This window comes from Nomascus leucogenys, chromosome 8, assembly GCF_006542625.1.
Source record: "Nomascus leucogenys isolate Asia chromosome 8, Asia_NLE_v1, whole genome shotgun sequence".
In the NCBI taxonomy this organism is placed as follows: domain Eukaryota; kingdom Metazoa; phylum Chordata; class Mammalia; order Primates; family Hylobatidae; genus Nomascus; species Nomascus leucogenys.
In genome coordinates, this window is record NC_044388.1 from 80,149,616 (window position 1) to 80,176,858 (window position 27,243).

General features: G+C 47.5%; 1 protein-coding gene across 4 annotated transcripts; it reads right to left on the reverse strand.

Moving 5' to 3' along the window:
- Positions 1–1,940: 1,940 nt before the first annotated feature.
- On the reverse strand, positions 1,941–26,902 carry PHF24 (PHD finger protein 24). 4 transcript variants are annotated; one of them, XM_030817534.1, is made up of 8 exons: positions 26,692–26,902; positions 12,767–13,148; positions 11,913–12,098; positions 8,221–8,299; positions 7,710–7,915; positions 7,207–7,367; positions 6,794–6,904; positions 1,941–6,473 (listed from the first exon to the last, which is right to left on the reverse strand). In XM_030817534.1, the coding sequence occupies exons 2-8, from the start codon at positions 13,142–13,144 to the stop codon at positions 6,377–6,379; spliced, it is 1,218 nt and encodes a 405-aa protein (XP_030673394.1). In that variant the 5' UTR covers positions 13,145–13,148; positions 26,692–26,902; the 3' UTR covers positions 1,941–6,376. The 4 variants fall into 4 exon arrangements, with proteins under 4 accessions (XP_030673394.1, XP_030673393.1, XP_012364249.2 ...); XM_030817533.1 differs by having other exon boundaries at positions 6,794–6,907; XM_012508795.2 differs by lacking the exon at positions 26,692–26,902 and adding an exon at positions 26,024–26,457.
- Between the last annotated feature and the right edge of the window lie 341 nt (positions 26,903–27,243).

Genomic DNA, 27,243 nt, shown 5'->3' on the forward strand with positions numbered 1-27,243 from the left:
AGCTGCTAAATCACCTCTTGTTCACGAGTATGTGTTATAATTTTGAATGGAGAGCTGTATTCGTTTTAAACAAAGATACTTGAAATAAAATAAAAAAATTTGTTGGCAATACATTCTCAATTTTAGGACAATCTTTGGGCTTGGAAATCTCTGTACTTGATGGTTACTCAAAGGTGGGACAAGGAGGGACTGAAGGTCCTCAGCTGGCTTGGCTGTGACTTCAGCACTTTGGACAGAGGCAATCACAGTACCCACCCCACCCCGACCCAGCTATGCCTGGGACTGTGTGAGTGTGGAGATGATACACTCACAGCCTTCAGATGGAGCAGAAATCCTTGCTACTTACTCAGTGCCTTACAATCTGTAAAGCTCTCTCCTCTTACAAAACTCTTTCATCAATTAACCAGCCCAGGAGGCTGACAGGACAGGGACTGTCCTACAGACTTTATAGTTGAGGAAACTGAGGTTCAGCAAAGTCAACCTCCAAGCAACTCTTAGAAAGGGTGGGGTGAGAGAGAGCACTACTCCATGTTTAGCAAATTTAGCAGCCATTGATTGTCTTAAAGAATGACTCTCCCCAGGGATAAAGAGGAAATGAATTTGAACCAGAGCAGGACAGGGTGGGTGGAGGTTTGTGTAGGACCAAGACCCCGGCCAGTCCTGGGAGCAAATGGCAGTTGGTGGGAGGAACAGTCCTCAGAGGGTCTTACGTTCCAGCTAGGACTGCTGAACTCAGGGCGGGGAAACCTTATTCATTCGGGCCCACAGACACCCAGCCCTTTTATGCCCTTTTTCTGTCCCAATGCTTAGCTTCACCGAGCCTGGAGACAAGGACAAAGGGCTGGTGGGATATCATTAATCTGCTGTCAGTCTGGTGGACCCCATGGGAAGACTTCAGGGAGGAGAGGTGTGGGAGCCTGGTGAGTGGATGGGGTGAATTGTGCAGTGGTAAGAAATCCGTGCCATAGATAGAGGCCTGGTTACCTGTCTGTGTCTATTCCCAGGGTGGGGAGGGGAGGTGCTGGCTCACACAGCAGTGGTTCCTTTGAGGTGTGCATTGACAGGAAGCACAACAAAGTGGCTAAGAACATGTCCTCTGAAGGCAAACTGCCTGGTTCCCCTACTTCCCAACTGTGTGGTTGTGTAACCTTGAGGAACATGGGCTCTCTGTTCCTCATATTTCTCACCTGTAATAAAAATCTCATAGGATTATTGTGAAGATTAGTGACTCTATGCAAAGCACTGCCAAGTGCATAGTAAGTGCTCAAAAAGTGTTAAAGACGACTTGTACTTGGGACCCTCTCTGGTTTTGGAGGTACAGTATCGGCCTCTGATCCACAGCCTAGAGATGCTGTCTCACCTACAGGTACTGGCTCTGTTCTCACCAGATAAAAGTGATGAATGGGGATCCCATAGTCCTCCAAATGGCATTTCCAATCTTAGCTTTCCCAACCCTATCATATTTCATTAAAGCAATTTGTCAAAATGGGGAGGAAACACTCAGACCAGGAGAAAACAGCCAATGAGTTTCCTTACTTTTAGCTCAGGAGGAACTGGGAAGTGTCTAAAACTGGCCCTGGGGCATGGCACAGAGGAGGGACAACACGTAGCAGACAGCCTTGGAGACCTTATGACCTCATCCTTAATTTCTTTGAAAGCTCTGGCTCTCCACTTCAGTGCTCCTGTTTCTGCTCTGTATCTGTGCTGAATACAGAAATATAAGTATCTCTGTATCTGTATGTGTGGTGCCCCTATCTCTACCCATCTCTTGATTTTGGGGAAGGTCAGGGCCAGGAGAACTCTAGAAAAAGTCACAGCATGTTGTGTCCTTCCTGGCAGCCACAGCTGCCCCGGTCTTATACTCAGACCCAGGAATTGGTCAACAATGGGAAACCACACAGAAATGGCAGGTTCCCCAAACAAGAAACAGGAAGCCGGTAGAGCATCGCAATCGCTTTATTATGATTTCCACTGTGCCCAGCCTCAGGGCATCAGCTTCTTCTGGAGTGCTGTGAAGGCTGGGCCACGCAGAGGAGCATGCAGCTATAGAGACAGAGAGACAGGGCTTGGGGACGTCCCCCTCAGCTTGCTGTCAAGTTACCTTCCGCAAAAAAGCGCATGGGAAGGGCATGAGGGACCAGAGCACATTGGATTCCCCCGTGTTACTCAAGTGTTCTCAGAGTCCCTCTCACAAGCTTGGGTTTGGCTGGGGGACAGATCACAGGCCAACCCATGATGGCAGGAGGCTAATCTTGAGGGCCTTTGTGTCACCGTGGCTATGGAAAGGCCTGGCTACTTATAACTTGATGTTCTTGACTGTGGGTTGTGCCTACCCAGTGCTATAGAAACTGGAATGTGATTGGGCTTCTTAGTCACTGGCCCAGACCAGAGCTGACCCCCTTTCCATGCTCTGGGTCACTGGAGCGTGTGGCCCAGAGGGAAAAAGCTTTTCCTTAGTGCTAGTAGAAATTCTGTAACCTGTTTATTTTCTTTCCATGGTTGCCAAAAATAGTGGCAGCAGAAAAGTAACAGCAGAGAAAATGCCCAGTCCCACCCTACACCAGGGCTGAGCCGTCAGGAACAGGCACGATGCATGAATATCCCCCACTCCAGGAGATCTTGCCATTGTCTGGGTTGCAGCCAGGGGCCCAGAGAGATATCCTGGGCAAATTCAAACTAAGTGGTAGCAGAAAGTAGCAATTTTTCAGATAAGAGCTTGAAATAAGGAAAAGAAAAAAAAAATAAAAAAAAGAAAATAGGAATTTTATTTCACTGTAAATAGAGGAGGGGTAAAAAGGGACTGTGGTGACAGGTACTGCCAGGATGTCCTGAAGTTTTGGCATCAAACCTGTTCTGCCTTTTAGGGCCACACATCTATCTGTCTTCACTCTGCTGGTCTGAAGGGAACACGCTTTCAGGATCACTGGAGCCAGCTACCAGTTCTCAGTCCTGCTTGAAGTTTCTCTTGGCTCTGGGGTGGGCCTGGCTGGCCTGCGGCCCTGCAAGGCAGCTTCTGCTGACCTTCCCTCTTGGCTTTTGGGCTTCCTGGCACCACTCTGACTAAAGCTGTGAAACCTGTAATGGCTGAGGTTGTGCTTTGGGCTATGAGTCCTGGGTATAACCTTGGGGCTCACTTCCCAAGGAGGTGTCCTCTTCCCAGGCAGTTTAATGCTGTGTTTTCCATAATGGTGACAGGAATAAGGGGACCCTAAGACTTGGCCACTTAAGCAAGGTCAGGGTGACATCCCATAGGGAGCAGCAGGACCAGAAAGGCTGGTATCTGCCCTGCTAGACCCAGGTACTTGGGCTGAGGGCAGAAAGAGGCAATGTCCTCATGGTTTCTACTGCACGTGTCCTCAAACGAAGAGGAGCACTTGAAGGTTAGATCAGTACCTAGAGTGAGGGGACTGCTCCATCCCTGGGATACCCTAGGGGCCCTTGCTCAAGTGTTCTATTGGGGAAGGCTGGGCTCAGGAGAGGAAGCCAAGGAGCAGACTTGGAGTGGTTTTGTGGCCAGGGCCACTGCTCAGCTGACCCTCGGTCCCTGCAGCTCCACCACATCATCCAGCTGCCCCTTCATTCACATCTGAGCATGAGGAAGAGGAATGCCAGGTGAAAAACGCTTAGGGCAAGTGGGCTTCAGGGGAGCCTGTCTGTAACCCAGGCCTTCCTTGGTTAGAAACACTGATCTCAATTTTGGGTAGCCACGAAGAAAAGACTGAAACATTTTCTCATACCCTTATTAGAGCCAAACGCTAATATTTGTACTTGGCAGAATTTCAGAGTCACAGTGATGGGAGGGCTTGAAAACGAAATGGGCTTCACTGGGTTTCTGAACGTTTTTAACATCCCTATACATACCACAGAGGGGCTCTGGGGATTAGAACACTGCAAAGGGAGATTCTGGACAGGGGGTTGGGGCAGGGCTTCTGCAACTCTGGACTTGGGGAGCAACGGCACTTCCCCTATGGTGAAAAGCTAGATGACTGCCTGTGGAGAAGACGCTGGCTGCTCCTTCATGCTTTCCTGCTTCCTAGGACTCTTGTGGGCTGGGAACTCTACTCTTTGCTGGGGGAAGTGTCTGCTGGGAGCTCTGTGGCAGGCCCTCACCCAGGAAGTTTGCTGTTCTGGAATAGGGAGAAGGATGATCCAAATGGGCCTGCCCCTGTTGTGGAAGAACCCCGGGGCTGCTTTGCCAGGCCTGACCTGGCCCACCGACTCTCCTCACTTACCCGTGGAGAGCTAGAGGCAGCAGCTCCAAAGAGGTAGGCATCACCTTGATCTGGGAAAGATCAGGGAACAAGATGGACTTCCAGTCCCTGTGACTGATGAGGCAGGAGAAAAATGCTGTTCAGCTCTCAAAGCCTAGAGCTTGTCTCTGCTCAAAATGCCCTGTCTGTGATTGAGCAGCCCAAGGCCAATGGCACAGGAGACGATTTGCCAGGAGAGTAGGTAAGAGCCCCTGTGCTTAATGTGCTTTAATCTCAGTGCAAAACCCCAGGCCTGGCTGCTTCAGATGCAGTTCTTAGGCCCAGGAGTCCTGTGCTTTCTTTTTCTGACTAGACTGAATAATGGCCCCTCCTATGGATCAATCCTGGGGGACAGCTGAAGAGCATTTCTGAAAGCTGTGGGCCATACACCTGAGTCCAGATTTGTCTCCTGTCTGCTTCATTTCAGTCCCAAATAATCCAACCCCAGCAGCTCACCACCCTGCTTCCAGCTAAGGTGGTTCCTGCAGGAGGAGAATACACAGGGATCTCACGAAGCCCCCGGCTGCAGCTCTTTGCTTTCCTCGAAACATTCAGCACTGAGCGGTGTGTGCTTTCTTCTGTACGCACCCGATTTAGCACAAGGGCCTCGAGCAATGAAGATGAGTTTGCTTCTGCATGACTGCGCTCCACTCCCTTTTGAATAACTCTTGGTAGTCAGATCTCGCTATGCCTAAGTCATTAGGTTGGAAACAGAAGCCTAGAACATGGACCCCACGGCCGGCCAAGATGAGCCATAACACACAGACTGAAGAATTTGAATTTGATGAGTACTTAGGAAGGAGGGCTGGGGCTTGGAGGCCAGGCTTAGTGCTCTTGTGGCAGCCTCTGATTGCCCCAAAAGGCCTTCCATGCCAGGCCCAAGCCCTAGCCTGGTGGGGAAGGACATATGGTGAGCAGCGAGGAGAGGGAGCCACTCAAGGCGAGTCTCAGTGACAGGGAGAAGAGGAAAACTTCTCCTTCTGTAAGGCTTTCCCAGGACCTCCTCTGCGGAGCCTCTTCTTAAGCCCCGGCCTCTTATCCTCTGTGTCAGGATGGCTGACAGAGTCCCGCTCAGGGCTCTGCAGATCTTTCTTGGGCTGTGGAAGGTGTCTACAGTTGAGCTGAGCTGGAACGATGAGGAAGCATGAGTCCCGTTCTCTCCTCTTCCTCCAGAGTGTGCTCTCGTCAGTCTCTGTGGTTGGTGACTTGGGTGAAGCATCTAACACAGAGGGCTGTGGCTCCTGCCAGTGTGTTTGCTCCATTCAGGCCCCCTTGGCCCTAGGCTATGAGCTACCATCTGAAAAATAGGGGCCAAGAAGGCTCACCTTGACTTTTGACTACGCTGCTAAAGACTTTTGGACTCAGGTGACCTGAATGAGAGGTTCCTAGAATCCTGAGTCCCTGGGAAGGGCTGCCTCCCCCTCTTCCAGTCAGGATTCTCCAGGCTAGTTGCCTTCTCTGTCACCACGAGTTGGAATTTAAATAAAGAAAGGGCTGAATTCAGTGGTGATGTTTAACTCTTTTCCCAGCTCAGTACAGCCGAGGTATGTAATGCACACCTACTAGTAACAGCAGCTCACTGCAGAAGGGATTTTCAGTGGAGAAAGTGGGGCCCATTAGGGTCTCCAGGATCTCTAGGCAGGCATGCGAGTCTGACATGCCCCCTTATTAAGAATCACTTGGCCAGAGACTTATCTACTGGAAATTAGAACTGGCCTGCCTATAGAAGGGGTGAGTAGAGACCCCCTCCTCTATACCAGGGGCTTCACAAAGGGACTTTGGTCCTTTCTCAACCAAAAAGAACCAGGCTTCTGAAGGCATGGACAGCTGGGCAGCATGTGCACATGTGTATAAGTGTGGTGGCAGGTCCCGTCTATGATGTGGGGCAAGGGCGGTCCAGGAGAGGATGCTGCCACAGCTCCCAGGGCTTCTCCTTGTGGCAATGCATTCACTGCCTCTGTTGTGAGGGGAATGGTGATTTCAGTGCCATAAAGCTTAGTGACAAATTAAGATGCTGGCAGTGTCCCAACCCCATGAGTCTCAGTGCCAGAAGTTGGTGGGGGAAGGGAGAAAGGAAAGGAGGGAGAGGACGTCACTGTCCTCAAACCGAGCTTCTCTGCTCCATGCTATCCTGGGGGCTTCAGGTGAATGGCTGCGCTGTTGGGGCGAGCAGCCAGGATGTAGAGGACATTCTCTTGCAGGAATGTAGGCCAGTCCACAAATCTGGAGTGGAAGCAAAGAACAGAGTCGTGAGGCTGGTTTGAAGACGCGTGAGCCCTGATCCCAGCCGCAGCATGGCTTGGGCTACACAAAACTCAGGGAAGCTTGGCTCATGCCTGACCTGGCTATGGCTGGCTGTGCTATTAGGCCAACAGACCAGCTGGCTGGTCCTATAGACTTGGGTCAAATGTGCACTCTTGGAGCCTGGTTTCTTGGGTGGGCACTTGCTGTTTTGGAGTGGGAGTGGGTAATGCCCTCTCTTACTTGTGTGTTTTGTGGGGGTTCAGAGGGTACAAATGGCCAGGTGAGGAGATCCTACTCACCTGGACTCCTGCTCTGTGGGCAGCAGGGTCTTGTCCTGCTGTTGCTTGTCCTGACTCTTGCTGTTGCTGCTGGCTGGGCTGCTATCTGCGATGGGACCCACATGGCTGATGCTGCTGGGCATGAGGACACGTGGTTAGGAGTGGGATAGTGAAATGCCTGCCCCCTCCCAAACTCTGGTAAGCCCAAGGCTCTGGACATGCTCATCCAGGCTCTTCTGACGTGTGGCAACATCGAGTTGAAGGTAGAGGCTGTCCTATGCCCTGGCCCGTAGGCATCACCATCCTCTACTTAATGCACAGGAGGCTCCTCTCTCGGCTGTTGGCAGGGGGAGCAGGGAGGTATGGAAGGGCCACTGGCATGGAAAAGGGAGGAGGAGAGGCTGAGTGGGGACCGGGACTGGTAAGGAGCAGACCTGACACTGCAGGAAGGAGCCTCTGGGAACCGTTTGCAAAACCAAGAGTGCTGGGCCCGGCGGCACTCTGCCTCACTGATGGTGCTCCCACTGCCCCGTGCCAGGAAGGTGGCTCGGGCTCGCTCCCGCTCCTTCACTGTCAGAAGCCTCAACAGAGAGTTCTGGGGAAGAAAAGACAAGATCTTAGAGGTGAAGATATCTTGTGAACTGCCAAGCCATAGAGAATCCTATCTCCATTACCACCTTTGCAACCTCCCTTAGAAGCTGCCCAGAGCCCTTCTGGAGGCACCAGCACTTCCAGTGCAGCCCAGGGCAGATTAGTCCTCCTCACGCAGTTTCCTCAGCCTGGGCACCAGATCATCTGTCACTGGATGGAACCTGAGCCCATTCCTGATACTGGTCCCTGCTTGGGCAGGACCCAGTGCTCCCCAAATCTGCCCAGCATGCCTCCCAGGCCCTTGTCACCCAGTATCTCAGGAACATTTGCCCCAACTGGCCCTCACCTGGGGACGCAACTGCTGCAGAAGCAGGAGGGACTCGTGGCACAAGAAGTCAGGCCACTCTACGTGGCCTCGATGTTCAGGGTCCAGGGCAGCAAACTGGCGGGCTGCCTGCTCTTCTTGCTCCTCACTCAGGGCCCTGTCCCGGTCCCCCCGCTTGGCTGCTTGGTGGCGGTAGCGCAGAAAGTCCTCCAGTGTCAGGGAGCAATCTGTGGGAGGCACCCCGTGCTAGCCATGCCCATCCTTCCTCAGCCTCAGGGCACCTCCATCACCTCCAGGGCACCCTCGGGGCCCCCACACCCACAGCTCTTGCTAAGTCTTTGCCTCCCATGGCCAGGGTCATCCAGGCTGTGACAGGGGATGGGTGACTCTGCTGGCCAACAACTCAGGAACAAGGACTCATTTACCCTCTACCCACTAAATATAGAACACTCCTTTCATGGTTCATCCTAGAAAGCCTGAAGGAGAAATCTGCCCGGCCCCTCTCCATCCAAGCAGCACCACCCAACCTTACCAGGGATGACTTTACACCGCTGAAAGGTCTCCGTGAGGCTGTACATTTCCTCCTCAGTAAGCAGCAAGTTGATGTTGTCCTGAAAATAAGGAAGAGCTGAATCGGTGGCCATACAGGCCAGTAAGAAATGCCAGGGTCAAGGGGGCTAGAAATAGAATTTCAACTGGAAAGAAATTCCAAGATCATCTAATCCCAGCCTCCTATTCACGATCAATGAGATTGAGGCCCCAGAGAGGGGAAAGGACTTGGCCAGGGTTGTCTTTACTCTGGGGCAGAATCTTCCCCAGAACCCAGATATCCTGACTCCAGCACTGAGTCCCTTTACTAAAACAGTGGTTTTCTCCTCTGAGCTAACCTAGGGATTTCTTGGAAGTGCCTTAGGAAGCTGCTGCAGGGAATAAGGGGGCTAGTGAGTAGGCAGGTTGTGAATCCCTATCTCCATCAACCAGAGCGGCTCCATCTCCATCCCTTTTATCTACTTGGCTTCTGTGTTAGGCTGTGCTAAAAATATATTTTAGTTAAAAAAAAGTTTAATCATAGCTCTGCTCCAAGTGGGTTGTATCACTTTAAATAGCTCCAGAATGGTTTTAAAAGATGCCATTATTACAAGGCTCCTAAAGCCAAATGAGTTTTTTTGTGGTGCCACAGAAGTTTTAATTCCAAAGGAGCACTGATATCCTATTGTGCTGACATTACCATACAGTCTTTAAACCATCAAAGATCCTTTCTAGTACAAGGTCATTTTCTTCTTCTGAGATACCAGCAAAGTACAAGAGCAGATATTTCATGAATATTCATATGTGGATTTCATAAAGAAATCAAACCATTCTTTTTCTTCCATAACACTTTTTAAAAACTCATATATAATAGTTGTATTTTTCTTTCAAACCATACTTTCAATAAACACCTACTGAGCCCCTAGTAAACACCGGGCACCACAATGGTGTGTAACACTGTGAGATGTTCAGTGTGGCTGAGGTTTGGAGTACGTGTGAGTGTGTGTGTGAGGGAAGGAGGGGGCCTACTATGAAGTACCTCCAATACCCTTTATCGAGCCCCTCAAATTAGGCCTTTATTCTGAGGGCAAAAGGGAGCCAACAAAGGGTTTTCAAGTGGGGAATGCTGTGGTCAGCTCTCTGGCTGCTGTGTGGAAGATGGATTAGAGGGGCAGAGTCTGGAGGTGTGGAGAGCAGTTGGGGGCTGCTGCAACAGTCCAGGCAAGAAATGATGAGCAGCTAAACTGAGACGTGAGAATGAAGAAGGGAAGAGAGATATTAGAGGCAGCATCAACAGGACCTGATGACTCACTGGATGTGAGGCATGAGGGAGAGATTGAACTGGAATTGGTAACTGGGGCATGGTATTACTATTCACAGAGAGAAGGAGTGGAGGAAGAGCAGGTTTGGGGGCAAAGATGAGTTCATTTTGGGGCATGATGAGTGTGAAGTACTTGTGAGATATCGAGGTGGATAAGTGCAAGAGACAGGAAATTTAGGTCTGGACACACAAAAATAGGAGTCATTAGTGTTTAGATAGTGGCTGTAGATGAAGTCACCCAAAGAGGGCGCAGTGAGAAAAGAAGAGTATTAAACAACAGAACCCTGAGAAACATAGGACTGAGACAAGAAACTAACAAAGGGCATTGAGAAAGAATGGTTAGAGACTAAGGCTGGAAGAGCATCAGTAGAGAAGGTACTGGATACCAAGCAAAGACAGCTGCAGAATGTGGGAGGTAATGTTAACGGTGGTTACACCACTGAGGTGGGATTTTATTGACTTTCTATTTTCTCTCATTTCCATATCTTATGCAATAATTCTCATAAAAATACTTAAATCCTAAAGAAAAGAGAGAGGAATAAAGAAGTAATAAATACTTCCGAGAGATCAAGTAAGAAGATGCCTCAGAAAAGGTCAGTGGACTTGACAATTAGGAGGTGACTGGTGACCTTAGGAAGGGACAATTCTGCAGAATGATGGATGCAGATGTCAGATTAGACGATAGGTGGTTGAAGAACCATAGGAGATGATGAAATTCTTTTAAGAAGTTTGGCTGTGGGGCCAGGTGCAATGGCTTGTGCCTGTAGTCCCAGCTACTGAGGAAGCTGAGGCAGGAGGATTGCTTAGGTCTAGGAGTTCGAGGCTGCAGTGTTACGATCGCACCACTGCACTTCAGCCAGGTGACACAGTGAGACCCTGTCTCATAAAAAGAAAAAAAAAAAAGAAGAAGATTTGTTGGCTGTGAAGGGAAGGAAAGAAAGGAGAGGTACTTGGAAGAAGGCTTTGTAAAAAGCCCAGTGGAGCATGGTGGCAATGATGGTAGGACTGTGTCAGGAAGCTGGGGAGGGAGCAGTGTGTTCCTGGGGGTTAGGGAGGTGACCCCTTCACCCTAGTCCTATAGCAGCAGCACACCGCAAAGCAGAGTGGCTGAGATGAAAGGCTGGCATCTGGAAGGGGCGACAGGCACTAGAGAAGGTCACCGGTACAGCAGGGTCTGCTGCAGTGTACTCCAGGGGGACAGGTGTTTAAGTGGCTGAAAATAGCTGTTCCATAACAAGCCATAGAGGAAGAGTTATTTGTTAGAAAGTGGCACATCTCTGCTTTCGTCTAAGCAGCAGGAAGCAGAAGGGGATCAGCAGGTGCTCCTCACTCTGAAATCAATAAACAATGACGATATCTGCAGGACAACAGATCAATAAGGCAAGACTTGAACTCTATTCAGGTGTAGTGAGAAATGGATATAAATCTGGCTTTCAATGGAAACCTTAGACTCTGTCCTTCATTAACAGTTAGAAGGCATTTATATATAATTTGCGAAGTTCTGAATCAATAGAGCTTTGTCATTTAATTCACATAATAACCACTTCAAAGAGGAAGAGCAAATGCTTATGAGTCAGGTGGCAGGCTGAGTGAGGATCGCAGGCCTAGGAAGTTTTCCTGTGATAGATTCTACCCCTATTGGAAGCCAGCTGGTTAGGATCTCAGGTTAGTTTTCATATGGATACAGTGAATGACAACTATAGACTAGTAGAGAAAGAATTGCTCCAAGCAGAATTACTTTTGAGTAATTAGGCCCCAGTCAATCTCCTAGCTCAGAGGTTCTCTACCGGGGGTGATTTTGCTACCTTCACATTGAGATGTATGCTACTGGCATCTAGGGGATTGAGGCCAGGAGTGCTGCTAAACATCCTACAATGCACTTGGCCCCCCAAACAAGTAACTAACCAGCCTAAAATGTACTGAGGTTGAGAAACCCCATCCTAGCTCTAGGTCTCTTGTATGTACCATTGGAAAATTCTTTTTTTTTTTTTTTCGAGACGGAGTCTTGCTCTGTCGCCAGGCTGGAGTGCAGTGGCCTGATTTCGGCTCACTGCAACCTCCGCCTCCTGGGTTTAAGTGATTCTCCTGCCTCAGCCTACCAAGTAGCTGGGACTACAGGCACGTGCCACCACGCCCAGCTAATTTTTGTATTTTTAGTAGAGATGGGGTTTCACCATGTTGGCCAGGATGGTCTCAATCTCTTGACTTTGTGATCTTCCGGCATCGGCCTCCCAAAGTGCTGGGATTACAGGCGTGAGCCACCGCGCCCAGCCCATTGGAAAATTCTTTAGGTCACTGCCTAAAATCAAGTGTTCTAAGACCGGGCCTCCAGGAAAAGTGCCAAGTCGTCTGCTGTCCCTGCAGTCCAGACTTACACAGTAGTGGCAGCTCCAGCCTGTTTCCGTGTGGGCCATCTCCGTCACCTCCGCTGCACTGTCTCCTTGGATGTAGCCCATGCGGCGCAGGCAGCCATCATGGAAAACCCTGGTGCAGACCCTGCACGGGAAGAGGCTCTCAGCTGTCCAGACCTCACAAACATCACACATCTCATCGTTGACAACCTGCAGAAAGATGGCAGGAGGAAACAGAGATGTGTAAACGTAGGCAGCAAGATTCCAAGGCCACTAAGCACAGAGCTACCTGCATGGGCTGAGTCTTCCCAGATTAGCCTAGAGGAACAGCTCCAGCTGAAGCCATTGTCGAGGTTTTCTTTCTGGACGACAAGAACCAGGAGGTCCTTCCAGCTGCTCATGCCTTTGTGACCATGTTTATAAACAGGGAGCTACTAGCACTTTTAGAAAGAACAATCTGTTGTGAGAGATTGTTCCAGGCATTGCAGGACATTTATCATCCCTGCTTTTCTTGGTACCAAACACCAGTAGCCACCTGGTGTTGTGACCTCCCCAAACTCCTCCCTCCCAAATTTCCAAATGCCTCCTACAGGGGGCAGTACTATCCATGGTTGAAAACCCATGGCAGCGGGGAAGAGGGGGAGGGTCGACAGAAGACCCGCCACAGCATCATTCTTTATCATCCATTGCCCCAAGCCTTTGACTAAGATGAATCCAGGATATAACAAACATTTTATTCTTACAGAAGAAATTCAAAGATTTTTTTGGACTCAGCTCCATTTTTCCGGTTTTAAGGATCACCTTACCCACATCCATCTTCCCTGTCCTGCTCCCTGATGCACTAAGGCTTGAGGATCCTGTCCTAACTGGATACTCACAGGCTCTCTGGGCTCCAGGCAGATTTCTGGAGGTTTGTCATCATCCAGCTTCCGGGTGGGGCGGATGAAGGCAGGGGGTGTGAAGCGGCTGGTCCTGTCAAACTCCTCAGGCTCCACTCCGCGCCCATCTCGGAGCCGCTCCCAGGCTGCGCGACCGGCACTACTCTCTTCCTGGACCACCGAGGTTCCTGCTTCTGCTTCCTTCTCCTCCTGTACCTCCTGCACGGAGCCCTCTACAGTGCCACGGCGGGACCCTGGCAGCTCACCTCTGCGTCGGATGGAAGGCCTGTCCCGCAGCCCATCCTTGAAAGCAGACACAGCCAGACTCACCTTCTGCACCTGTTCCACTGTCTGCCGCTTGGACATCAACACCCCCATGGCTCTGTGGACAAAAAGCAGAGGGGCACAGGTTCAGCCAATGGCTGAGGATGTCAGGCCAATCAGTTTCAACCTAAGTGGCAAGGGCTATTAAACAGTTTCTCCCTCTTCTAGAACATGGGCGGTGGGGGGGAGACAGCACATGTTAAGGATCAGAAGATGTTGGTTCTACTTCTTTCCTAAATTTTATTTATTTATTTATTTATTTATTTATTTATTTATTTATTTATTTATTAGAGATGAGGTCTTACTATGTTGCCCAGGCTGTTCTTGAACTCCTGGGCTTTAGTGATTCCCTTGGTTCAGCCTCCTGAGTAGCTGGGATCACAGGCCTACCACCTTGCCTGGATGACTTTGGTTCGATTTCTGACAGGCCTTGCAACTTTGGTTTTCCCATCTATGGAATGAGGGCTATTTCCCCAGCCCACTTCACAGGGATGTTACAAGGATAATGTAAGAAAATGGGCTTAATGGTGCTTCGTAGACTGGAAAGCACTCTACGTGCATGAAATGATATCTCTGTCTCCCTTCCTGTCCTAAAACCAATTTAGTCCAGGGGTCCTACACCTCTGCTACTTCGAAATGGTTGGAGACTTCAGAATCCAAATTTCTCCTCTACCCTGCAAGAAGACTCAAGGCTTAAAACAAGCTGGCAGCAACACAGTTCAGGCCTTTTGAGACAAGAAAAGCTCCTTCAGTAAGTGCCATGAACAATCCATCTGGGGCTAATCCTCATCAAATGCCTACTTTTTAAGTCAATGAACTCCTAGTTTTAGAGGACTCCTGAATTAGTCAGTAAGGAAACTCTGCCACTTGTATCCATGTGGTCAAGGTCACACAAACACTCCTTTGCCCCCTCTCATTAATAGCTGTGCCTCTCTGTGGGTCTGTTTATCTATTACAGACACTGGCATATTACAAAGCTCTAAGGTACCTCTTACACTTCTAAGGCTGCACTAATGTCACTCCCACATTTTCTGCTTTAATTCTTCTGAACTGTTTAAGAAAGGTCCATATCGTTTCCAGGTTAAAAAGTAACATCAGACCTGCTCTTCTCTGCAGTACCAGAGCACAGCATTGGACAGTGAGGGCATGACAGGGCACATTGCAAAGCTGGTCTGCTATTTCCTAGCCTGAGGAGACTTAGTGGAAGTCAGCTGGAGAATGCTTTTTCTAAGTAAACTGGAGCAGAGTCCATTTTAGCCTTGCTCTCAATCCATTCTAATCAAGGCTTATTGAACAGTATTATGTGCAAGGCACCAACTACTCATCATAGGAAACAGAAGACAGGAGAACAGTCTCACCACTCAAGCTACTTAATATTAGAAGCCAAAGAAGTCAAAGTGCTGAGAGTACCTAAAGGAAGGCGAGACCCACCACACTACTGGTGGTCAAAGTGGACCCTGAAGGATGCACAGGTGGTTATGCTCAGTTTGTTTGGGGGAAAAGGTGACAGCAGGTAGGAGGAGAAGTAAGGCCAATTCAAAGGTTACTGTTAATATCATAGTCCAGACAAGAAGTAGACGGTTTAAATGGAAATGATGATAGCAGGAATAATACTGACTGACTGTATCTGTTACCATGGAAATAGAATTAGGGAAATCTAGGAATAAATTGATAATTGATTGGATGAAGGATAAAGAGAAAGAGGGCAGGTTTTTTTGTTTGTTTGTTTTTTTGAGATGGAGTCTCACTCTGTCGCCCAGGCTGGAGTACAGTGACGCGATCTTGGCTCACTGCAACCTCCGCCTCCTGAGTTCAAGTGATTCACCTGCCTCAGCCTCCTGAGTAGCTGGGACTACAGGCGCGTGCTACCATGTCCGGCTAATTTTTTGTATTTTTAGTAGAGACGGGGTTTCACCGTGTTAGCCAGGATGGTCTCGATCTCCTGACCTCATGATCCGCCCGCATCGGCCTCCCAAAGTGCTGGGATTACAGGCGTGAGCCACCGCGCCCGGCGAAAGAGGGCAGTTTTAAATGGACTAACTAGAAGAATGGGAGTGCCACTTACAGAAATTGGAAATAAGAGGGATAATTAAATTGGATTTTGTATATGTGGAATTAAAGATGTCCCTGGGACATTCAGGTGTCGGGTCATCCCCTGATTAAAACTTTCAGTGCTTCCTTCAGCTTTCAGGAGGAAGTCCCCACACTCAGTCTCTTTACTGTGGCCTGTGAGGCCCTGCACGGTCTGGCCTCCCTTCTTTACTCTGTGTCCCAACCATAATGGCCTTTTTTCAGTCTTTATTTGCTATACTCCCTCTGTTTTGGGGAAGTTTGAACATTCCTCCCCACCTGACTAGTTCCTATTTGTCTATCAGAGCTTAGCTCAAGTCTCATTTCGTCGGGGAAGTCACTGCTGACTCCAGTCCAGGTCGGAGTGCTCACAGCACCATGCCCTTCTGCTCTGGGCACTTATCTTCATCATTACATATTCAATAGGATGATTACTGATCAATGTCAGTTTCCCCTATTAGACTGTTTTATCCCACACAGTACTTATCTCCACTGCCTAGCAATGTGTCTGTCTATTAAGCATCTAACAGAATAGATTCTTAATAAACATTTTCCAATTAGCTAATTAATTGTGGAGAACTCTTTTTGCTTTTAAAAATGAAAGCTTAATACATGTACTATCTGATGACAGCCCATCTTCTTTTCGGAAACACTGCTTGTATGTGCCACAGTGGTGCGAACTCCTACACTGCTCAGGTGCCTGCCTTGCCACTACTGCTACCAAGGAAATTCATATTCTTGAATTTATAAACTGATTGATAGGAAAGGAAAGAACCACCTCCCCGACTCCATTTATAAATTTGTCTGTAAAACTGAAGTATGTGACAAAGGAACATTGACTTTAAATACTTAATACTGCCTTAAGGGGCAGTGGCACAGGAGATTTATTGAAGAAAGATTTGTTGAGCAAATTCAGGAAATCATTTAGGGTATTCATGCCTCAGTGGACAACTAAGAATAAATTGTAATTAAAATGAAAATACCTTCATCCCCAAATAAATTCATAAAAAATTGTGACTAAGAAATAATTTTTTTCATCAGCTAGAAACAAATATTAAACAATAGGGAAATAAATTATGTACCACGAAAGACCAAAGAACACAAAAAACACTGAGGTAGCAGTATATTTATTGGTGGGAAAGATACTCAAAATATGCAAACATATTAACAAAAATAGCAAGTTACAAAAATGCTCATGTTCTGATCTAAATTCTGTACTGTATGTACTTTTAATCTTTTTGTGATCTATATTTTCCAATTCTCCCACATTGCACATTAATTAGATAATACAACAAATCCTAGGGTTGGCAACTTGATGACTTGTTTTTGTTTTGGGTCCCCTGTTCTGTGATTCAGAACCTGTTGCTGGTTGCTTTGGGCTTTAGTTCTCTGTCTGTTAATGAGTGTATTTGGAACATATAGTCTGAAGCATTTAGAATGCTCATGTTGTTTTTCATCTTCTTTTAAAAGTTCATATGATCTAATGAGGGAATCTAGCCAGGGTGGGGTGGGGATGGAGAGAAGAGTATGTATATGTTAAATTTTTTGCTGAGGCTTTGGACCCAGTGGGTTCTTGAAGTGACAGGGTTGGCCCTGTAGTCCCCAGATGCTGCTCAAATGCCTCATGGGCAACAGCGTGTTCGATGGCTGGGTGGGATGCAACTCCCCAACTTACAGTGAGAGAGGCACCCCAAGAGAGAAAATGCAAAACTGACAGATAATTCTTCATATTTTTATTTGAACATATTTTTATTATGAGCAATTACATTTTCCAGACCACTAGGTTTTCCTCAGAAACCCCAAGGCATGTTTCTCAAATATCATGTTTCAACTGTGGCTCAGAGTAAGAAATGTATTTTATGTGATAACCCTGTAGACACATGTGTTTATAGATCTGCAACTGAAGTCAAAATTTTGTGGAACAATCATACTTTTACTACATGTGATGCTCCCTGATATTTTCTATCCTATTTCATTCAAACAACCCTGATAGTGACTCTCTGAAATGATTTCATGACCTACTAATGGATTTAAATCTGCAATTTGAAGAACGCACCTCTAAATGACAAGGATATAAGGAAAGCGCTGCCCTTAACTGATGTGGTGAAAGATGAACAGTTTATTCAAGCTTCTCTTAGGAGTCTGTGTGGTTGGAAGATCCCCCAGAGATGGACAGCTACTAATACACCTCTGACTAAAGAAAACCTGTTGTATCCAAGAGGCTGGTGCTTTTTCACCTGTGGGTATATGTAAAAAAAAAAACTTTAGCTAGGCATAGTGGCACATGCCTGTAATCCCAGCTACATGGGCAGCTGAGGTGGGAGAACTGCTTGAGCCCAGGAATTCAAAACCAGCCTGGGCAACATAGCAATACCTCATCACAATAAAAAAAATGATTGATTGGAGCATTCTTTTTACAGTGATTAAAAGGATGGAAACAAATTGGGCATGGTGATTTGCTCCTATAATCCCAGCTACTCGGGAGGGTGAAGCACGAGGATTGTTTGAGACCAGGAGTTTGGGTCTGTAGTGTGCCATGACTGTGCCTGTGAATAGCCACTGCACTGAAACCTGGGCAACACAGTGAGACCCTGTCTCTTGAAAAAAGGTGGAAACAACCTCAATAGGGAAATTACTGAATAACTTGTGATATATTCATGCTATTAAAAAAGAGAAAAAATGATTTAATTATTTATTTTGAGATGGGGCGAGAGGGTCCCACCATATTACCCAGGCTAGTCTCGAACTGCTGCACTCAAGCAATCCTCTCACATAGCTGGGACTACAGGTCATGCTAATTTTTGAAAAATTTGAAACAATCTTCTCACATAGCTGGGACTACATGTCGTGCTAATTTTTGAAAAATTTTTAAAGAGACAGGGTCTTGCTATGTTGCCCAGACTTGTTGATAACTCTGGGGCTCAAGTGATTCCCTGCCTCAGCCTCCCAAGTAGCTAGGATTATAGGTTCCAGCCAGAGCGCCCAGCTTGATTTAATTTTTTAAACACAACAACCAGAGCAATGATTCTCAAGTGGTGAATTGGCTGGATCCTGTGGCAGGTGGGAGGTATATATCAGAAACACTGGGAGGAGGGGAGAAATAAGTGAGTTTCAAGAGCTTATCAATTATATATTTATATTTGGAAAACAAATATTAAAAACCATCTCTGCTTTTTGTGTGTGTGTGACATAGACTACAAAACAGTGAGTTTGACAGTATCTTCTTGGTTCTTAGGGCTATACAGAAGGTACTAACTCTCTAAATAGTTGGAGGCAGCCTCCTCCCAGGAGTTATATCACAAGTTTTAGGGAACAGTCAAGAGACTTTTATGTTTATCAGAAGGAAGGCATACACTGGAAAAAAATAGTTGAGAAACACTTATTTGGAGATCTGGAAAAAACATACTAAATTCCCATTTTCAAGAACGATTCATTAGAGGAAAACCGATGGTATTGCCTTTGTTTTTGGCTTTTTCAGATGCTTCAATAAAAGTTATTGAACAAAGACCAGCCAGTTAGGAAGTTACTCTATAAGTGAACTTACTCATTAACAGAGAATCACCAAATTAACCACAGACACCTCCCAACACACTGTAGATCCGCTATAACCCATTATTAACTGTAAGGATATCATTATTCTTTATAAGGATACCAAGAATAGCTATGAAGCTATCTCCACGGTCAATTATGTCATTGCAATGGTTTTGGGAGTTTATCCTTAAAGCAGTTTCTATGAAGACTGAAGCTGACATCTACTAGCAAAACAAACATAAAAACAAATGCTTTCCAGTCCTAACCACAGGCTCTTGGAGCACTGCTATTCCTTTTACCTGAGATGGTTCAATCTTGTAGACCACTTTATGCCTGTAAGGGCAGAAATGCAAAGTAGAACTATTCACAGTAAACCATCAAAATCCAAACAAGACCACCAAGTCATTTTGAATTGACATGACTTTGACTTTGACAGTAAACTGTGAGGACACAACAGAATTCAGCTTTAAAAGTGAGTCTAAAACTCTTAATACTTTATGGAGAGGATCAAAACTGTATACAAAAGACACTTTGATTAAAAGTGTGTGTGCTGAAATATCCAAAAAGTGCACCTGGGATGTTTGAGAACTAAACAAAATCAGCTCAGATTTTTAGAGAAACAAGTGGTAGTGATTGGTGCCAGGTAAAAACAAATGCCTGTGTATAAAAACCTGGCCTCTCCTGTGCTGGAAGAAGTCCTAGGAAAAAGAGAGAGTTAAAAGGAAATCAAGTTGCAAAGATCCCACAAATTATACCTAATGATTACTTCTTTCGCTGGTGGGTGGGACTGGGGGTTTCTGCCTCCCTAAAAATGATGAAAAGAGGCCAAAAAGATATTGTCCCAAGAATTATGTGGCTGTCAGGGAATTTGTGGTGTCTGGGGAAGGCTTGGAAAAAAACTCAGGGGAGAGGAGCAGGTGATGGTAAATAACAGCGGGGCAAGAAGGTGGAATAGGGCCATCTGACTTCATGAACTGGAAGAAATGAAAATAGCAACAAGTAGAATCTGTCTTGGGTAAGAGAAGCATGTCTAGATGTGTTTGTCAGGCAGTAAGACATATGTGGGCAGCTTGGAATGTTTGCAAGACACACCCATTTTCTGCAGAGCACCTGCTTAGAATTCAGCGGGATTATTTATAAGGGCAAAGTGGTGGGAGTAAGAGGAGGAGGGGCTGCTCTGCAGCAGGAGCTGATAGAGAAGTAAGGAAGGGGAAGGAAGCTGGGGAGCCTCTATTTCCCAGCACTCTCTATAAAGATTCAGAGCTGTGGAGAGCCTGAAGGGCAACACTCCTGACAGGCAGGAGTTTCCTCATGCAGCCTGTTAAATGTAAAGTACATTTACTGATTTTCTCTTCTTAAAATTTATGTTTTCAGATGGAGGGTGGTTCTAGGGTCTCACTATGTTACCCAGGCTGGCCTCAAACTCCTGGGCTCAAGTGATTCTCCTGCCTCAGCCTCCCGAGTAGCTGGTTCAATCTGATTCTTGGTATGGGAATGGAGGCTGTTTAAAAGGCTCACAAGCAAGTAAAAGTGGCTGCCTGGAGGTCAGGGCTTCCCTAGGAAGGAACAAGGCAAAGAAAACCTCTGAGTGAGGGGAAAGGGAAAGACAACCAAAGAGAATGGGTTGAGCAAGTGGAGTAAAGGAATCTGTGTTTCACTGAGATCAGGAGGGAGAAAAGTAGAGACAGTTCTTACTGACTTCCACAGAGCATGTGGCACTCACTTTTAATCAAAGTGTCTTTTGTATACAGGTTTGATCCTCTCCATTAAGCATTAAGGGTTTTAGCCTCTTAAATCTTTGTTGAATGAATGATGCAGAGATGACTGGGCAACATAAACAATTTATTTAAGATCATAATGTCTTTTCTCTTTATCAAATTGGCCAGACAGACTAATGATACCAAATCTCCAAAACTCAATTCTAGAAACTATGTAGTCACCAGCTCACATCATCACATCTACTCTATTTCCCAAGAGGTGGCACCTGGACAGTGAGTCAGGGCTAGCAGGGATGAGAACACGAGGGTGATTTTTCTCTGACGACAGAGGAGAGCTAAGAAATTCTGCAATTTAGCCGGTTTCTACAATCACAATGGTAAGAAAAAAGAAGCCAGTATTACCAAAGTCAACAGTCCCCTGCATTTGTGCTGTGTCCTGTGGACTATGGTGAGGCCCACAGGAGGGCAGTTGCCTTAAGGACACAAGTAGAAAGTGTGAAAATGCACTGCCTTTGTCCTGGGTTTGAAATTTAGCATGAGCACTATCTGCATGTACAAGTGAAAAATTTCAAGGTGGTCAACAATTGGTTCCTGGAAGCATGTGCCCAAAGGGCTGAGAGCCTTAGGAAAAGCCACATGCCTAACACAGAAGGTGACCAGCTGCAAGAGTGTGGAAAATCAACAGAACCAGGGTCTGAAAAAAAAAAACAACGGTGAATGCATAGCACAGACTCTGAGCTTACTGTGAACATCAGCATCAACCTCAAGATTTTAAGCAAAAAGAAACCATCAAAAAGAGTTCTCTTGCGGGTCTTTGAGGAAATCCAAGCCCCAAGGGGTCCGACTGCTCTCCGGTGACTGGCTGTTGCTTTAGGAAAATCCAGTGCCTCACTACAGTGCTCTTGGAGCCTGTTCCTATTCAGACATTTTGTCACCTGGCAGTAGCCTAGAAACTAATTTTAGTATTCATGTTTGTAGACCCTGAAAGGTCTACCTGGTACCTCCCCACCTCTCTTCATTCAGCCTGTTTATTCGGGATGACACAGTCACAACTACATGGGGCTTTTCTGGGGTTTCCAAGGAACAGAAAGGCTAAAGACAGAAAAACTGTCTTTCTGGCCTCAGCTCAAGACTACAGGGCATCCTGCTGCTGTTTAATATTTACTGAAAGCTCACAAAGTTCTAATATATATGAGAGCAAAATTATGGCATGAGCTTAGCCTCTTAGGGCCTGAGTCTTCATTAAAAGCCACAGTGTTGACTTCCCACAGAGGCAGAGCAACAGTTAAGGAACATCACACCATCAGTGATTGGCTGGTGAGATTGCACTTAGCAAGCAGAGCTTTTCAGCAAAATGGAGAGGCACTCCCTGTTTTCTGCTCTGGTTCCCTGAAACACAGATTCAGCCCCATGTAATGCGATTATTACACCTTAATTATCACCATTTACTTCTCCGTTGATTCTGCAGACTTTTGCTGAGTGCAGCCTACTCTGCATCAGGCACAAATCAGGTGCTTAATAACTCATGGTAGAATGAACAAATGGAAGCCCATTCAGCCTGTGAGAATGCAGTGAGTATGTGCGTGTGCAGGGGGCATAAGTGTAGGATTGAAAAAAAAAAGGTGTTGCTTGAGCTAAATTTTGAATATGAGTAGGAGTTACATCAGTGGATAAGGAAAAAAAAAAAAAGCATTCCAGGAAGAGGTAACAGCACATGCCAAGACATGGAGCTATATGGGGACTCCATCATGACTTAGATGGTATGAAGCCAGCCTGGGGGCTAGATAGAAATAGGCAAGGAAACGTGTCTTCACATAAGAATTAGCATCAGCCCAAAGAACTGGTTTGAGATAGTATGCTTAAAATATTTGTTAGAAGAGAATATGTATTTGAGTTTCAAGGAGGAAGAAAATCCCAGAGAATTGGATTTGCTGAGGCCAGGAAGAGGGACTGCCCTTATAAGTTCCAGCGCTGACCAATGAGTGCATCGTTTGGCCCTTAGGACCCAACAGGAAACTCCTTCGCAACCTAAGAGCTCGTAGGTGGTGATTGTAGTGAATCATTGGGGCTTTCCCTCTGGGAGACTCCTAAGCCTCAAAAAAACAAACATACAAAAAGAGAGAGAGAGCCAATTAGCCCACACAGTTCTGCTTTAGTGAGAGGACCCCAGTAAGATGAAGCATTTCTCAAAACCAGACAGCCAACATATATCTAAAAGGGCTTCATAAACTGTAACATGCTATCCAAATAAAAGGTTCTGTCATTACTATCATAGGAAGGCAAAAATGTGGTCAGTTTACACTCAGAGTATATGGGCAAAGGTACTTTTGGCAGGGCACTGGCAGGAGGGCTAAATGTGGCTGCCAGAGGAGGCATAGCACAGCAGCTGAGTTTCAGTGATGCTTGGGAAAAGGCATACTCTATATTGGTTCCTGTAGATATTCTGTAATGCCATAATTTCCCCCTTACTTTTCCTACTCTTTATAGTGAATGATTAGAGAAATGCAGACTGATTCTATGTGAACTCCTCAAGGGCAAGAAACTCTCATATTTATCTAGCATAGTGCCTGGCAAGTAAGTAGCACTTAGTAAATGTTAGTGAGTCTCTGAGGGGATTGCTGGAAGAGTGGGGAGAATGGAGGGGGATGTGCTAATGGAAAAAATAATCATGTCTTCAGCTGGGCACTGATGGTCTTGGTTTCTTGGTCCAAAGCTGGCAAGCAATTCCTGTCAGAATTTGGTCATTAAGATTGAGGGGTGGAGTGGATAATGATATTCCCATCAGAAATGAATAAATCAATTTGGGACATGAAGATAGCAGAAGCCAAGCAGCAGTGCTGGAGAGAAGCGTGTGGGACTAAAAGATAATAGATTCTGTAGCTAAAGAGAAGGGAAACTATATTTGCATAAATGTGATCCACTTAGGAACAGGTGTAGTGGAAAAAATTGCAAGGAGTCGGGGAAATGGGCCTGGGGAAGTCTTACTATCCATGTTGAGGAAAAGGAATGGCAAATGTTAGAAGAAGACAATGTTAGAAGATTGGAGAATATGTGAAAGATCAAAAGTTGAGAAATCCAGACAGTAAAATCCAGACACATTTGGGTACACTCAAATGAAACTGGGTGAGCCGTTCTCTCCCCTTTTATTTCCCTTTGGAGAGAGCACTTTTGAGAAGATTAAGGCCACCTGGTGACATCTTTCATGCACATTCTGGAATGATTTGATTTGCAGACTCATGCTGTGACTAGGGAGAGTTAGGCAGTATTCTTAGGATTTTTGATATCTTAATTTTTACCCAATGCTGGACATGGGGAAGGTGATATCCAAGGTCCAAGATTAGGGGAGAGCCTGGATCCATTTAGTGATTTTTCCAGGGTCACGAGTGGGTGTGATAATAAGCACCCTCAACAAAAGACCAATTTAGGAATAAAACCTCAATGACAAATCAGTGAGCTGGAACAAAGATCATATCTTCAGGTTTGGTCCTTCTGACTTCCTTTAAATATATGCCTACCTATTTATTCTGATCTGTTAAGCTGATCAGATGGGTTTGAACTGAAAGGGGGATTATAAACAACTTTACAATGGGGAGGTCCTAACCAACATAAACCTTTGTCAGAGTTTACTCCACTGAGTTGCGCGCAAGGTAGCATCACTGAGTTAAAAAAAAAAAAAATCTAACAACTGGTAAACTATGTTGTTCTGTTTTCCCACTAGCTTGGTCTCTCTTCTCACTATGTAATTCCAGGAACCAAAGGAAGCCGCTTCTATTCAAGGAGGATTTAACTAGGTTTGACTGTGTGGAAGAAAGCAGGGAAGGGGAGCAGGAAAACCCTTCCAGAATGGCTCTGTAATGAATATCATTGCTTGGCCCAGAATCCATCCTTGGGGCTCAAAGTTGAACTCTTGGGATTCAGCTAGAATGAAAACAACGAGGGGGCAAGATGAGGAGGCAACACTATGTCTGGCGCAGACCCTTTGCGCTCCCCCTAACAGACTCCCAGTGAGCCTTCCTTGGCTCTGCACCTTTCCTGTCCTCCTCCTCATGCAGAGGCACTCTTGGGCAAAAGTGTCCTGAGTGCTATCTGTGGATCATTGTCCACCGGTGCATGTAGTCAGAGGGTCACAAGGACAGTGTGGATCGTACTTCCTAAAAGTGATCCTGTCTCTCCTTTCTCTCCTTCAAGTATTCTGCAGCAGGTAGGGTGGCCTTGGGACACTCCATCCGCAGAAGGGTCCCCCTAGATCCCCAGAGTAACCCAAAAACCACACCCAGAGGCCTCAATTAAGTCCAGAGCCACCCCAAGGCATCATGACAGTGGGACTGCCAGTGAAGGAAGCCACACCCTGAAATCTGGGGATTCTGTGGAAATTAGTTCCTGCAGCAATCTCATGGCCAGTTAAACTGTCCTCATCCACTTATTTAATCATCACATTTACTGAGCTTGTACCATTGCAAAACCCTATGCTCGGCAGGCACCTTAATGCAACTTATTAACAAATATCTATTCTTTCTTCTGCTGCTCCTTAGTACTTTTTCCCAAATAAAATTTGAAAAACATTTTATGATTATGTTTTTCATCAGCTTTGTGACCTTGGGCAAATTGCTAAACCTTTCTGAGTCTCAATGTTTAAAAGGGGATAATTTCACAAAGCTGCTGTAAGAGTTATATGAGATGTTTAAACATACCTAGTATAGTGCCTAGCATACTGGTGCTCAACAATCCTATACATCCTTTATTCCTTCCTTCAAAGGCCTTTCCCTCCAGGACCTGCCAAAGTCAGTTATTCCACCTGATCTTACTGCTTCCTTCTGGACGGTCAAACCCAGGGACTCAAATCTCCTATCTTTGCTTTAGAGGCCTCACTGGTCCTCATCCCCCGCTTAGGGCCCTGTGCTCTCGCAGCAGTTTCTGCCTCCACTAAAATGCAGCGTGGAGCAACTGGGCTACCATGGAGAAGAAAAATCCGAATGGGGAAAGAGGAGGAATGGAAAGAGGCTGCAGTCCTAGAAGGCCCCCACCTCTGGGCCACGGTGTGGGGATACAAGTGGGGGCACATGGAACCCTACAGGGAGGTCAAGGCCAAAGTCCTTGGAGCCGTGGGAAGTCACTCATGGATCCCATGGCAGGATCCCCCCTCCCCAGTCAGAGGTTGCTTCCCACAGTTCTAGGGCACAGTCTCAGGTCCTCCTTTTCTAGGGAGCCCTCTGGGGGCTCCACCACCTCGAGGCTCCTGCGGCTCCCCTATGTTCCCAGGTGGTCTTCCATGAGCCAGCACCAGAGACCACCCTTGTGCCTGCTCCCACAGTGACACAGAATGGCTCTCTGGGGCCAGTCCCCTCCACGCTGGGGCTCCCTATGGCAGCAAATGCAGAGAGCGCCCCGGGAGTCCATTCCCACAGGGGGTCTTTATGGGGGTGGCTCCCCACAGCACCTCAGGGACTCCCCCAAGGCGTAGAAGCAGCTGTCACTCGGGGTTCATCCAATGACACGGGGGCCACCTTGGAGGCGGCTCCCACACAAGCACCTCAGAGTCCCGGAGGACTGTCCGCGGCCGCAGACCCGCCCCTCAGGTGACGGCCAGGTCCCCGCCGCCCCCGCCCCCGCTTACCGGGACCGTCCGGGTGCGGGACGCGGCTCCGGGGCGGCGGACTCTACACCGCGGGCCCCGCGCTGCCCACGGCAGCCCGAGAGCCGGCGTGCTGGGCCGAGCGCCGGCAGCAGGCGGCGCGGGCGGAGTGGCAGGCTGAGGAGGCGGCGGCGCGCGCGCCCCGAGCACACCCACCCGCCCCGCGGGGCTGCGGCGCGTGCACCCGCGCGAGGTGCCCTGGGCCGGCCGGTGGGCGCGCCCGCCCCGCCCAGTCCTCTTGCGCCTCCAGGCGCGGCCCTCGCGGCTCCGCGGGCGACGGGTGACCGGCGACGGGCGCGCGGGCGTGGGGCGCTGTGGGAATGCGGGAGGACGGCGGCCGGCTCCGATGAGCAGACGGCCCAGGTGCCCGTGGGCGCCCCCCACGAGCGCCCGGCACTGCGGCGCGGGGAGTGCGCCAGCGGCCGACTGCGGCAAGGACAGTGCCCGCCCGGAGGAGGCGGCCCGGAGGGGGCGCCGTGGGGGGGCTGGGGCCGCTCACTGCTCGCGTTCCGCGCCGGGGGGAAGGCGGGGTCCGGGTGGATGCCGCCACCAGCACGTGCCTGGGGTGGGGAGAATGACTCATCCAGCAGGTCCTACCAGCCGTCCCCCGCAGGGCTCCGGGCTCACGACCCTGGCACTGGGGCACTCACCTTTGCAGTACCCCACTGGCCTCCGGAGGGTCCCAACGAACCTTCACATAGTCCTCGGCTGGCCCAACCTACCCTATGCGCTGTTTTCTGGGATTAATGGTTTTTCATCTCCAGCAGCGAGGCTGTGCTGTCGTGTAACCCACTTTTTGCTGCAGCAACCTCATCCCTCACACTATCCAAACAGCTAGCTTGTCAGAAGGCCAGCAATTCTGAGGGCTATAATGTGCATTACACCAAACTACATGCTTTGAAGAGGGCAAGAAAAAGATAAAATCGTAAGATCCCCAGCAACCAATTATAAGGAAAAACTGAAGATATGCAAATGATATGTCGAGAGCCCTTTAATTTATATTAATTGCATTTACATTTTTAAAATACCTTTATTTTCTTGTGCATTCAATTTATTTACCTCAAATATAATGCACGTCATTTTTTTGAGCGTCTAGTATTTGTTACATACCGTGATAGGTACCCTGGTGGGATATAAAACAGAAATTTTGCCCTTAACATGGAATTTACCAATAGGGGATATAAGATAAGTGTGGTATATTT

Excerpts from the sequence above, each read along its gene's own strand:
- PHF24 (XM_030817533.1), bottom strand. The coding sequence starts at position 13,144 with ATGGGGGTGTTGATGTCCAAGCGGCAGACAGTGGAACAGGTGCAGAAG. Across the intron at positions 12,099-12,766 it reads GCCTGGAGCCCAGAGAGCCT|GTTGTCAACGATGAGATGTG; the intron begins GTGAGTATCCAG and ends ATCTTTCTGCAG. Across the intron at positions 8,300-11,912 it reads GCTGGAGCTGCCACTACTGT|GACAACATCAACTTGCTGCT; the intron begins GTAAGTCTGGAC and ends CCTTATTTTCAG.